This window comes from Monodon monoceros, unplaced genomic scaffold, assembly GCF_005190385.1.
Source record: "Monodon monoceros isolate NGI ecotype Baffin Bay Population unplaced genomic scaffold, NGI_Narwhal_1 Super_Scaffold_21, whole genome shotgun sequence".
NCBI classification, from domain to species: Eukaryota; Metazoa; Chordata; class Mammalia; order Artiodactyla; family Monodontidae; genus Monodon; species Monodon monoceros.
The window spans coordinates 111,059,557-111,074,363 of record NW_021703778.1 but is presented as its reverse complement, the minus strand read 5'-3'; the positions used below and the strand labels follow the sequence as shown (position 1 = coordinate 111,074,363).

The 14,807-nt window shown below is 37.0% G+C and overlaps 1 protein-coding gene across 2 annotated transcripts in view; it reads right to left on the bottom strand.

Moving 5' to 3' along the window:
* SRP54 (signal recognition particle 54) overlaps positions 1-14,805 on the bottom strand; it is a 43,485-nt gene extending 28,680 nt beyond the window's left edge. Inside the window, exons 1-5 of one of the 2 annotated variants that reach the window (XM_029238021.1) lie at positions 14,567-14,777; positions 9,427-9,563; positions 6,116-6,226; positions 3,572-3,663; positions 2,516-2,600 (exon numbers count right to left, since the gene is read on the bottom strand). In XM_029238021.1, the coding sequence (XP_029093854.1) occupies positions 2,516-2,600; positions 3,572-3,663; positions 6,116-6,193 (255 nt within the window). In that variant the 5' untranslated portion in view covers positions 6,194-6,226; positions 9,427-9,563; positions 14,567-14,777. Of the gene's footprint in view, positions 1-2,515; positions 2,601-3,571; positions 3,664-6,115; positions 6,227-9,426; positions 9,564-14,566 lie in introns of both variants that reach the window. The other variant, XM_029238020.1, reaches the window with a different exon arrangement.
* Positions 14,806-14,807: the final 2 nt, after the last annotated feature.

Here is a 14,807-nt window from a genome sequence, read left to right as displayed (position 1 = left end):
GCGGCCCCATATTCACCTCCATTCTCTGTATCCCATGGCAGAATCACTCAGCTCTCTTATGAACCTACTATTTTCAACCTATAAGTTTTATTGAATAATGATTTTTTAAAATAAATATATCTTATCTTCCTCCTACATCCTAGAACAGCAGTACTGAACTTTCATACTCTATATTACATTAAAATCTGTTATTCTATCTTGGACTTTGAATCGATCTTATCCTGGTGCATGCTTTTGTAACATCATACATTAATCACTTAGAGAATATTGGTTCACTCAGGCAGCTCTTCCATTGTTGACACATTTCACTATACAAAATCAAAACATTTTATTTATTAATATCAATAATGATCTCACTAGAAAAGTTAAATATTGGGACACTGTGACACTCATGGTGGAGATTCAAGCTTCTAGTTTTCACCTGAAAGCTGGAATTTCATTACTGGCTACAATACCGTTAGTTATTTGCCTTAAAGTGACAAGCTCACTTTATTTACTTTGGAGAAAATATCTGCCAAAGGCCCAAGTGTAAATAACCACAGATTATGTCTGTTGTTCATTCAGGTAAAAATGGCATTCTATGAAAGAAGTGGCTAGCTCAGCTTGCAATCAAACAATTACACATTTGCTTTCCTCAAGACAACCATCAAATTTCAGTACAAAGCAACAGGGCTTTCTGCATACTTCCCATTTCATCACACAAAATCTTATAAACACATGTGTATTCAAGGGTCAAGATTTAATACTACTAATAACCTCTACTGCTCCATCAAAGACATTCTTAAACGAAACTGGCTTTTTTTTTTTTCTTCACTGCAAGTGTGTGGGAGGAAGGAGTTCAATGACTACTAGTATAGTTTGGTACCACTGCCTTGATTCATGCTAGGGAGTTTTACCCAGTGTTTTTACCCACCATTGCTTTTGCAGTAAAGAAGGCTGAAAAAACGCAAATAATGTCTTAGTGTTATTATGAAAACAGTTTTGGCCTTGCTTTTTACACCACTGCCCTAGACCATGAGCTTCTGAGTATAAGGCCCAGTCTTTTTCATCTTTGTTATCAGCAGTATTTGGCATACTGCCTAGAATAAAGTAGGTACTCCGTAAAGCCATCTTAACAAAGCACTTGATGCTCCAGAATTGCCGAAAGATTCCAACCCCTAAAAATAAAAATGTTCCCTCACCCTGTGCTGACCTCAGGTGTTAGAAGAAAAACAATCTGGAAATATTGTGAGGAGTTTGGAGATCAGACCTGGGTCTACCACTAACTGTCTTACTTTTCTCAACTGCAAACTGAGAAGGAAAACTGGATAAATTTCCTGACCTCTTTTAGGTTCCGAATTTCTTTCTTTTTTTTTTTTTTTAATAAATATATTTATTTATTTTTGGATGCACTGGGTCTTTGTTGCTGCATGCCGGCTTTCTCTAGTTGAGGCGATCAGGGGCTACTCTTCCCTGGGGTGCGCGGGCTTCTCATTGCAGTGGCTTCCCTCATTGCGGAGCAGGCCTCTAGGCACGCGGGCTTCAGTAGTTGTGGCACATGGGCTCAGTAGTTATGTCTCGTGGGCTCTAAAGCACAGGCTCAGTAGTTGTGGCTCACAGGCTTAGCTGCCCCGTGGCAGGTGGGATCTTCCCAGACCAGGGCTCAAACCCGTGTCCCCGCATTGGCAGGCGGATTCTTAACCACTGCGCCACGAGGGAAAGTCCCTGAATTTCTTTCTAAATTAATTAGTCTACAGGACTAAACTGAAATGACACAACCATCCAAGGTACTAGACTTTTTCAAAGTACCAATCAGCTCTGCTAGAACCAAAGGAGTTAAGTGAAACTATTCACACAATATAGGGAAAAATACTCGAGACCACTAGCAGATACCTGTTGCTCTTAAAAAATTTTTTTTAGTTCCTTTCTTTTTTTCCCCTATGACTGGACTCAAACATATTTTCTAAAGCTCTAAGACTCTCATCATAATTTTCACAACAGCAGCAGCAATATCAATTCTAAGGTGAACAGGGCAATAGGCTATATTTACAACTTGCAAAATAAAACTTCACTAATTCAAAATTGCTTAAAATCTAGGCAAGAATAGGGATATCTGATCTTTTCAAAGGGACTTTTTGACACAATAAAAGTGTAGAAAAGAACTCTTGCCAAGAGTGACTTTCTGTACAAAGCAAGACACTCAATAGGCAAAACTTGATATTAAAGGAGGATAAACTCAGAGAGGCTCTTCCATCAATTAATATATAGTGAAGTTTTACTTTTTGTAACTTGGCTTTGGCATTTTTTTGCAGGAGTAATACTGGCCTTCATATCTGTACTCAGAATTTTGTATTCAGGAAAGTCTATGATAAAAATAAGCCACTTCAGAAAAGTTAATAATCCTTCAATTAATATTTTTAATACAGATAAATATTCTATAAAAACACAAAAAAGTATTCTGAAATAGTATTACTGTTTGCAGTGCTAATGTAGTGAGTCTACAGAAAATCACAGCACAAGCTAGATATACTTTTACCTTCACAAGTTCTTTAAATACTGCGTGCTGAATCATTTTTCTTTTGTTAAGACCAGATGCCATCTCTTCAAGATCAATTGCAGACCTTCATGATGATGGTTTTTGAGGGTAGAAGGGGGAAAAGTCAGTTAAGACACTCTAAAAAAAAAATTAGCTTTTGCCCCAAAGAATGTAAGAATATTCAGTCATTCATATTAATAGTATTCTAATTAATATGCATACAATTACTACAGGGTCATAAGTCCATACCATAAAGAATTTACCATGAAATGTTAGATGCAAGACTTTTGTTAGTTTTTCAAGGCTTTCTTTTGAAAGTCCAAATATTAATTTGTCCTCATATTAATGTAAAGTATTGATTTTATTTTTCTGGCAGCATACAGAATTTATACATGTTTACACCTAGCAGAAAATAAGACTACTTCCTGTAGTGTAAATGCTTAAATGCTAGTAGTTCTCTATTTAGTACCCAGTCTGACAATATGAAAAGGAGGGATGGCCTGAGCACGACAAGGGCTAGGATTCAGGCAGCTAATTGAGGCGCCCTCAATTATTCTATGTGCCCTGTCCCAGTCAGTGTCCCTCCCAATTAACACAATAACTGAGACCACACACGTTACTCCTTTATTCAAATATGGACAGAGAAACCAAAAGGGGACAAAAAAGAATATAATTCTCCAATAATAAAGGAGGCTGATTAATGTCATCTTTAGTCTGAAGAGGATTAAAATGGCACCACTTTTCTATGATGCATCTAAATTGTTAACAGGCTTTTCTATTAAAATACTATACAGTATACGATTGAATCCATTCAGATAAAGGAGTAGTAGAATGGAAAGAAATCCATAATTAAATGAAAACCACATGTAGTTTATTCTTTGAACCATCATAATGGAAATGTACTATAAACAAAGTCTTCCAACATATGAGTTCTGTTATTTCCCAGTGCTGTATAGCAAAAACATTTCAAAATATGGCAGACTTTTCTAGTTAGCTCCTCATCCCAGTAAACTATATTTAGTTTTGCCTGTTTTTTACTTGATTAATTTAACTTACTTTACATTTTCTCTTAGTTGCTTCACTAGTTTAATATTAACATCTGCTTCCAATAATGCTGTACATACTTCTTTTAGCATAGCATTTAACACCTGCAAGAAAATAAATACTTAAAACGCCCATTGTATCATTTCAACCATACAAAAACAATGATTGACCAGTCATCATATACTACCATAACTTAATATTAATAAAAACAATACTATACCATTGGGGGGCGGAAAGGTTTTCAGTTAGTCTTCGAGAGAGAATCTTATTAAATGTCTAGTCATTTTGTCAAAATAAGACATTTCAGGGAATTCCCTGATGGTCCAGTGGTTAGGACTCTGAGCTTCCACTGCAAGGGGCAGGGGTTCGATCCTTGGTAGGGGAACTAAGATCCCGCAAGCCATGCAGCACGGCCAAAACAAAAGACATTCCACTTCGTTTTATTCAACCAGGTATTAACCGTCACAATTTTATCCCTACGTTAAAGTAATAATAGGAAGGATGATATACAAGCCAAAAAGTTACTACACAATACATGTTGCCATTGAAGTTTTCTATGTCATTGAATTCCTGTTGCTGATATGCAGCACTGTATATTCACAACATCTGCTTAACTGGACTATCATGGAGGAAAATGTGACAAAAGAAAATGACTCAGTCTGACCTAGCAGCCTTACTACTTCCACTCAGAGCAGAGGAACAAAGTTGAAAAGGAAACTGTCCTCCATTAATAACTCACTATCATCACATATTTGTTGAGGTGCAAGGCACTGTGGTTAAATGGTCACAAGCTATAAAATCTCTAAAAAAGATGAGCCCTTAGCTGCTCATGGAAATAAGTGTTTACAGATTAGAATGTAAGCTCCGTGAGAATGGGAATTTTAGTCTACTTTGTTTACTGCTATAGCCCTGGTGCCAGTAAAAATGTTTGCAAAAATGTAGGCCCTCAATTACTTCTTTTTTGTTTTTTGTGGTACGCGGGCCTCTCGCTGCTATGGCCTCTCCTGTTGCGGAGCACAGGCTCCGGACGCACAGGCTCAGCGGCCATGGCTCACGGGCCCAGCCTCTCCGCGGCATGTGGGATCTTCCCGGACCGGGGCACGAACCCGTGTCCCCTGCATCGGCAGGCGGACTCTCAACCACTGCGCCACCAGGGAAGCCCCTCAATTACTTCTTGAATGAATTCTCATCATCAACTTCGGTCATATGTCATACAGCAGCTTATCAGATTTCTCTATCCCTCATTAAAGGGATTGATAAAAATGGAACTGATCTCTCATTAGAGGGATTTCTCCTTGTTAATTCCCTAGTAGCAAGTACCAAGAACAGAGAAACAACTGCCAATTCAAGCAACATCTGTTATTTTACTTCCCACCAACCTCTTCTCCCTGGTTTCTTTCTTATTTTCCTACCATAAACACAAACACCATAAGGGTTATGCAACAGGGAAAACTGTTTGGAAAGCTGTTGTTTTATTTGTTCAGAATTTCAAAGGCTAAACAATGGTTTAAATTATGATTTATTACTTAATAATAATTATTAGAAAAAGCCTTGGAATTAGGAAAATTATAAAAATAGGAATTAGAAAAAAGATTCTAATCCTGTTTCTTCCAATAAATAAACATGTGAAACTTGACTTTCCGTTGCTGTTAAATAAGAGGCTGGACTAGCCGAGCTCAAAGATGGTCCCCAAATTATTTAATTCCATTAGCTTATTAAAGTGTTGATATCAAATTCTATCTTAGAATTTTTTTAAACCTCCAAGTTAGAAAGTACTTTTTATCTATTATTTCATTTGATCCTTAAAATCATCTTGAAAGGTAAATGCTATTTTCTCATTTTATACATTAAGAAATCTGAAGCTGACTTGCTCAAATCTCTACCATTTGTTTAGTGGGATGCTAAACAAGGTCTTCTAAAACCAAATTCAGTACTTTCCCATTGGTACCACAAAATATAAAGTATACTATAATCTTCTTTTTTCAGTTGACAAACCATTAAGATACAATGTGTGGAGAAAAAAATGGGAGAAAGAAATACCTTAAACTTAAAATAATAAAACCTGGAGGAAAAGTATTTCAGATACCATATAAGGAGTCAGCTTACAAAATTTCCAAAACAAATGAATGAGGATTACAGAGGAAATGAATCACAGTAGCCAAGATGGAAATACTAGCCTTTTATAAGAATGCTAAATAAAAGTCAAGGAGAAAAGGTCAGATACATGCACGCCTAGTCAAGAAGAAGCAGGATACTAAAGTTTTAGGCCAATGTCAAGAGAGAAAGCAAAAGTGTATTTCCAGGTCTAAGCCATTTTCAAAATATAAAAGGTACATCATTATTACATGTAAGTTAAGGTGGTTTTTGTTTTGTTTTTTGGGGGGTAATTCATTACTGAAAGTTGAAATTAAGACAGTTGATTTCTCAATAAAAAACGCTATCTAGTGTATCCATTTCTGGGTTTTATCTACTGGTATTTACATAGAGATTACTAATCATCCACCTCCAATGCTAGTGATGATGTACAATCACATGTATTTTACACATTTTACATACCTCTTCATTGATGATGGTGGCATTGCTCAACGAGCGTAATGCTGATGTTATTTTTCTTCCAAGGTCTGCTAGTACCATCCTGAAGACTTTAAGACGTGATTACAAGAAACTCTAGGAAGGAAAAAAATTAAAACATCTATAAATAATCAACACCAGTTCCCATAACTGAAGGCTTCTAAAGAAGAGTTAGTTCAAATTAAAGTACTCTAGTGTTTAGATACTGTAACTTCAACTTCTATAGCCTCAACCTACATCTTCAATACTGTCAGGTCCAGAAGCCGAAGCTACCACTTGGTTATGATGGCTTATATCTGAATACCTAACTGGAATATTCTGTATGAATCAGCAAATTTAACATGTCAGATAATATGCTTTGAAGAAATGATGACATCTCAAATTAAATGTATTCATTTTGGACATACTTGTAAATATGAATAACTGACTGATGTGTTATGTACATTTTTAAATGAAAAAAAGGGTGAGAAAGACAAAGAAAGAAAAAGGTGAAATCTCCACCCAGGAATATTGCCTAATTAAAGGACAACTATTTTGATTTATGCTCTAAGTGAAAAAAAAAAAGTCTTAAAATTAGTAAATCACTTAACTTTTCATGCACATTGCATTATCTCATTTCATTCTTCTAAAAACTAAGGAAAGAGGTGTATTATTAAAAAGCTGTTCTTGATTCCCCAACTCTAAAACAAGATAACCTCTAAGGCCCCTTCCAGCTCTAAAATGTTACGGTTTTATAAAATAGGTAGATGTACCTATTACACGTAAGCAAGGACTCATGGATGGTAAGCAAGCAAATATGACTGGTATTTCCTGCCCTCAAGTTGCTTACCTACTAGCTAGCAAGACAAGGCACGTGAATAGCAACAAAATAAAGTGAATCTAGGAATTCCTCTGCCTGACTGCCTTCTAACTGGGACATAGGCTTTCTTCTGCCTTCAGACTCAAAATCAGCTCTTCCTGGGTCTCAACCCTGCCAGACTGCTGACTAGAAATACCTGATGGAACTGAAAAAATGTACTTACCATAATTTTCTGTTTTTTACAATTACATGGTTACGTAAGCTGGAAGAGCAACCACTTCGTAGAAAAAATCCAGATTTTTAACTTCTTATCCCATACTCATTGTACCAAATTATTATCACATAAGTAAATATTCTTCAGGTAAGAGATAAGCTTCAGTTATCTGATAGGTGTTTCAGTTTATCTCCTTTACCACTGCACTACCAGGAGTAATATAATCCTAATTATGACACCACAATTAGCTTTTTTAGAGATCATGTCATAAACAGATCATCCTCCATTTTATTTATTTGTTTTTTCATCCTCCATTTTAAAAAGCTACACCAGTTAACTCTTATCTTCCCATGGTGACTGGCTCTTTTAAATTAAAAATTTTTTAAATTCTGTGAAGTTTTCCAATACAGTTTTCCTACGTAAGTACTTATTGGTAGCATATTTTAAAATATATTTGCCTGATTACAAAAACCTACACTTCAGTAGGGGAATAATATCTAATAATACCTTTTATTAATACAGTGTTTCTCCTGCAATTTCCAAGGATGTGTTTCTGAAAACTCTGGTATTAAAATTCCGTTCAAAACCTCAACGACTTCCCATTTCACGCAGAGGTAAAGTCCTCAGAATGGACTATAAGGCACTCTCCTCACCCTCCCTGGAGGACTCTGTTACTTGCTGCTGTTGCTACACATTTCCACCTCAGGGCCTTAGTACCAGATGGCATGCTCATACTCTGGTTAACTATATGGCTCCCTCCCTCATCTCTGTGGGACTGCTGTTGTCCAGATGCAACTTCTCAATGAGGCCTTCCCTCATCACCTGTTTAAAACTGCAGCCTCCCTTCTCTTCATTTTCTCTCATTGTTTTCTTACCAACTAACATGATTTACTTACAGCTAACCCCTGAACAAAGGGAGGTTAGTGGCACCGACCCCTTCCACAGAAAATCCACGCACTGCTATCTGTGCCTCAAAAACAAAGAAACTGACTCCACCCAAAGGCAGGAAGCGGAAACAGTTTGGATAGAATTGACTCAAATCCTAGTTCTTATGATTCCACATATTGTGATCTCTAATTGAACACAAACTTATCCCCACACTTAATTTAAAAGTCTGTAAAATGAAAATACAGGTACTATATTGAAAAAAATCTGCACATAAGTCTACCCACACAGTTCAAACCCTTGTCGTCAAGGGTCAACTGTATATTATTTGCAGTCTAGCTCCCTCAACTGAAACATAAGTTGCATGAGGTCAGGGATTTTTGCCTCTTTTGCTCTCTTCTGTGGCTCAATGCTTTATTTATCTTCAGCCTATGTAGTAAGCCTTTAGTAAAAATGAACCTTATGGTTGAATGATGTATTTAAGACCTTAGGGAAAAAGCAAGACTAGGGAACCAAAGTCATGAAAGGCCTTACAAATATCTCTCAAAAGACCACTAAAATAAACCAATGAAGATAACATGACAAATCAAAAAAAACCAATGACCTAGATAACTGATATTGTACAATTAGTATTCATTTGCCTTATTTATTATAACTTTTCAGAATTTCCAACAAGATTCTTAAAAATTAACTTCGCCTTGTTCTAATATGCACACTAAAATACAAAATATCTTTTTTAATGTTAATAGCTAACCCTATATCTCAAATTGGAATAATTTACTGTTTAAGCACCCTCACTCAAAATTCTCTCTGCTAACTGAAAAGATTTATAGAAGTAATTTTGTGTATACCTGTACTAGTTTCACAAAAGAAGAATCTCTACCTAGATGGGGCTGTTGGAAAGGTAAGGCATTACTATATAGTACTTCATATAGTTTAACATCTATTATCTCATTCCACCCTCACAACAATTTTACCATATAAGCAGGTGAAGGAATGGAACAGCCATTCCCTACAAAAAAAGCATAATGACTTCCTACAGTCCCTTGGACACAGAGCCTTAGGTCCTAGAGTATGAATGATGGATGCTTTAGACGATACGGTTGAATATGCCTGCTGGCGAACTCCTGGGATGAATTTTGCTGCTGTACTACAAGAAAGGAAATCATATTTTGAAAGCAAAGATGCACATTCCTCTTCATAGAAGAGTAATAATTGCAATGTCCAGAAAGAACTGATAAGTACCACTGCAATCAGGACGTGCAAGGACTGATCTTGGCCCATCACATGTTCTTCTAACAGGAGTCTGGCTAAGAGTTGGATTGTGAGGTGATGGAAACAGTCTCAAGTTTGGGGTGCCCTAAATAAGGCAAGCACAGGGCCAAGTATCATACTTACCTGCTGCAGTGTGAAGTACTGGAAAGAGCATGGGCTTTGGAGTCTGACAAACTTGGATTCAAATCCCAGCTTTGTTACATACTGGCTGGGTTACTCTGGGCAAGTTACTTAATCTCTCTGAGCCTCACTTTCCTCACCTGCAAAATGGAGATAATACCATTATCAAGGTAGTTACCCTGAAAGGTTGTTGTGAGGATTAAATGAGACAATATGTATAAAACTGCCTGCAAGTGCACAGTATATTAACTATTATTTTCCTTCCTTTCTTGAATGATATCAATTGGCTCTCCCTATATCGTTAACTGAAGTGTGAGTAAACTGGAAATTTTCTGAACTCTACTAAAGTGACTGTCCCACTACCCAGGAATCACTCCCCCAGAATATTTAACATTTAGTGTGAATTACGTGTACCTGGTTATTATTCAATAGAAGCTGGAGTGTCCAAACAGCCACTTTTCTCTACATAAGCAATTAAAAATAATACTGCCAGAACCTTGCCCGATCTGAGATTATACAAACAGATCCTAACGATTAGAGATTCCAAATTTTACTATAATGAAAATGCCTATTAAAAAGTTCTTCTAAGCCCTAGTCAATGACTAACTTATTGGATCAATATTAGACTAAAGAACTAAATATACAAATATACTATTACTAGTAAATGTCTTTAGAAAAATGACTTCTATATTATATACTTTTCTATAAATTAGTCAATAGCCCAAACCAATACTTGCTTTCCTGACTAAATATATATGTGTATATATATATGTGTGTGTGTATGTATATATATATATTTTTTTTAATTCTGCATAGCATATGTATTCATAGTCTAGAACCACAGAAAAGTAAACTATTTAACAAAGTGGACTATTGGTATTTTATTTGGTAAAATGACTATATCTGAATAACTAATATAATGTTAATGACTTTAAATTTAGGAATATTTTTTCATTGTGAATATACTTAGTCCTCTAAAGAAATAATTCACTTTTATGTTTTGTGATTACAAGAGGATACACATTTGTTATAAAAATTCTAACATTACAGAAACATTAAAGGTAGAAATATAATTCCCCTAACCCTACCCCCTCTTTTGTCCCCTGATAACCACCAATAATACTTTGGAATACATTCCTATAGATTTTATTTTTTATGCATATAATTTAGGCAAATTGTCATAAGAATTATGGTTTGGGGGGAATGAAGAGGAAAGAAGAAATGAGGGAAAATCTTTTGTAAATATGCTTGCTAACGCTAAAAATATGCTTATATGCAAAAGCCAGATTACAAAACTGCATATATTGTATTTTGTATAAACTAATATCCAAAAAACGGCATTAGCCACGAAGGAAATGTAAATCAAAGGCACAATCAGACACCACTTGACCCACACTGAGATAGCTATAATAACAACTGTTGGTGAGAACATGGAGAAATCAGACCCTCGTACACTGCTGGTGAGAATGTAAAATGGTACAGCCCTTTGGAAGTCTGGCAATTCCTCCAAATTTTAAACGCAGAGTTACTATATGACCCAGCAATTCCACTCCTAGGTACATGTGAGAAAAAGGAAGACACACATTCACACAAAGAATTGTACTTGAATGGTCATTAGCAATATTATTCATACTAGCCAAAAAGTGAAAAAAAGCCAAATATCCCTCAACTGATGAGTGGATAAATAAAATGTGGTATACCTACCAAATGGAATATTATTTGATAATAAAAAGAGATGAAGTACTGATACATGCTGCAACATGGATGAATCTTGAAAGTGTTATGCTAAATGAAAGAAACCAGTGACAAAAGAATATACATGATTCTACTTATATGAAATGTCCAGAAGAGAAAAATCTGTAAAGAAAGAAAGTGGATTAATAGTTGCTTAGGGCCTGGGAAACGGGGGAAAATGAGGAGTGAGTGTTAGTGGGTATGGAGTTTCTTCATGGAGTGATGAAAATGTTCTAAAATTGATGGTGGTGATGGTTGTATAGCTCTGCAAATACACTATAGACCACTGAATTGTACCCTTTAGGTGAGCTGTATGGTATGTTAATTTTATTTCAGTAAAACTTTTAGAAAATAATAATATTTGTCACCTCTGGATGGTGAATAACTAGTAATTTTTATTTTCTAATTTATATCTTTTTGCAATTTTCAAGTTTTTGGTAATGACTAAGAGTATTATTTTTTGTTAAGGGGAAAATTAATTATTTTTCAAAATGCTCTGTGAGAATTAGAATGATATTATACTAGAGGTTGAGATGGAGTTGTGACTTTTATTCATTTTAGTCACTCATTAAACACCTACTATGTGCTCCAGGAATTGTACCAGCATGAGAAAAGTTCTAACTCCAAATCAATAAATTACATCAAGTTAACAAAGACAAGACTCCTCTGTTAATTTCAGAAGATAAATTATGCATCATACCACCACTGACTTCCCTGCCTTATTTTGCACCAAAGTAGTATCAGGAAATATTCTCTTTATTAAAATAATTGTTTTTGAATTTAAAACTCATTTTAATATTAAAAGGTATACCAAAAATTCAATAAGCAACAATGCGTAATAACTCAAAAACACTGGGAATCAATTCTTTAAGATACTTTTTGGCTCTCAAGTCATTCATAAAAAGAATCTTTATGTAAACTGTTACCAAGAGGAAAATTAAAACAAAGTCAAAAGAATTCCTTGGAAATAGTTTGCCTTGAAGTTGAAATAAACACAGAATGAAAGTATGGATGAGGAGGGATGAGGCATATGCCCAAGCGATGGGTAATTTCAGTGACATTCAGCTAACACCTGTCAGCTAAAAATTAAATACTCAATTAGAATCTCTAGGGATGGTAACATCACAAGATTATGGGGGAAGTGGCCTCATCTAAATTCATGATTAGGAGAGCAAAACAAGGCATCTACGTTTTGAAACACTTCACTGGCTATACTGATGTGCAGCCAGGGTTAATAATCACTGCATGAAGCAACACTCCTCAAGGGAAACAAGAGAATGAAACACCTGTTCTATAATTTAAAAATTAGAGACAATGTAGCAAATGCATTGAAGGGAGAGCAAGGAGACTATATACACTAAGCATACTCCAAAAGTCTATTCAAGAGATGTGGGCTTGAAGAACATGAGGGGAAGGGGCTCAAGCCAAGGGCTAACCATAAAGCAGAATTTATAGGACCTAATGACCAAATGGTTATGGAGAATGAAAGAGAAACAGAGGCAAAAATGACTCTAAGGCCTCTAGTTTGACTAACCAGGTGGCTAGTGATGCCATTAACCAATGAATGGAAGGCAAAAAGAGAAGCTGGTTTGAAAGTTAAAGAGTTAATACAGAGGGCTTCCCTGGTGGCACAGTGGTTGAGAGTCCGCCTACCAATACAGGGGACACGGGTTCGTGCCCCGGTCCGGGAAAATCCCACGTGCTGCGGAGCGGCTGGGCCCGTGAGCCATGGCCGCTGAGCCTGTGCGTCCAGAGCCTATGCTCCACAACAGGAGAGGCCACAACAGTGAGAGGCCCGCGTACCGCAAAAAAAAAAAAAAAAAGAGTTAATAGAGAAATGATTCAAGGGGCTTTAAAGGTTATTTGTAATGTTCTTCTACTAGGTTGGATATTGAGTGTTCATTTTATTATCCTTTTAAAAACTGAACAAACAAATATCACAAAATTCAACTAAAACATGGGGCCAAAACTCAAAGATACACTAGGAATCCCTGCTTTTATGCACTTTTGTGCGTAGGACGTATGTCATTTAGAAAGGGAAAAAAAGGAAGGTGGAGAGAGTGAGTTTGGTTTTAGACCTATTGAATTTGCAGAAACTAAAGAACTATTTCATGAAACAGAGGCCAGAGAAAAAGATGTGGAAATGGTTGGCATACCAGGATAATACCATGGAAGTAGATGAGAGCATTTGGGTTAGAGCCATGGTGAAGGGCCAACCGAAAGGAGAAAGTCAACTAAGACTGAGAATAATCAAAAGGATAGAAGCTTTTACTAATTCCCTTTCCCTCTCCGAAGGCATTCAGAAGCAAATCAATTGAAAACAAAGAAAAGCGACCACTTAATGGGTATCTTACTGTATTCCGGTGGCAGGTCCAGAATTTCTAGACAGGTGGAGTTACAGGAGTAATCACTTTGAAGGAGGGCTTGAAGATGTTTTTGCACAGTACTTCATATTCGGTTGGAAAATACTAATTGATCAGATCAAAAAATCAAAGGAAAGAGGTTTGAGGGAAATATTTCCCCTCCCCTTTGGCACCACCACTGCTGTATTCTGGGCACTGTACCAAACACCTTACCTAATCTTTCATCCTCATACTAAGCTTATTAGGTAGATGAGGAAACTGAGGCTAGATCAGAATAACAACTTGCTCAGGGTCACAAATCTCCTAAGTAGCACACTGTCATCTGTGTTCCCATAGCTCTCATGGCTCTTTATGCCTTACTAGAATTTCTCATTACTCATCTTGGTGTGATGTATATTTATGTGCCTCTCTCTCACCGTACTGTTAGCTCTTCAGTGCCAGGGTTCATGTCATTAATTTCTGTATCACTATAGCTAAGAATGAGTAAATATTTTGTTGAATGAAGCACATGAAAGAACTAGGTGATAATAGCATCCAGAACGCCAATAGGCGAAAGAGCTTCAGGAAATGGTTAGCAGCACCAAATGCTACGGAAAGAGCCATCAGTATACCTTAAGTCGTCAACGGCACTGAACTGGTATCCCTTATTCATTTTTGAGAGCCTACTATCGGCGGAACAATGTGTTAATTAGTCACAAGTTAACATGGAAAAATAAAATCTGGTACAAGTCAAAAGATTTTCGGATAAGTAGCCACATCTAAATCCTTGATCACGACAGCAAAACAAAGTCAAGCCTGCAACTGCTTACGTTTAATTTGGCTCGGGTAAATCTGAAGACAATTTTAAAAGGGTCACAAGCGCATCTTTTAAAAAAAACTTCTGATGGGAGACACGAGATGAAAAAGGGCCAGCGCACCCCCGTCTCGGTGACGACAGCCGGTGGCCAAGGACGCCGACTCCCTCCAGTGTCTAGCCCCCTAAGCAGGGTTAGGGCTGCCCCTAGCTGCTAGTCGGTAGTGTTGAGCGGGAAAAAGCAGACACTTACCGCAAAAGGTACCGCTACAGCCGTGACCCAAACGGGCCGGGGAGTCCTTCGCGAAGCCCCACGCCGTGGGAGGAAAACAACGAAAGCGGGGGTCAGACAGACAGGTGCTACCCCACATAAACTAGGGCCCCAGCGCCCAGCACCGCGACGCCAACTCCCACCAGCTGGAAGACCGATGACTGCCACCGAACCTTCCGCCCAATGTGGTAACGTCACCACACGGCGTAGTCCAGCCTTTCAT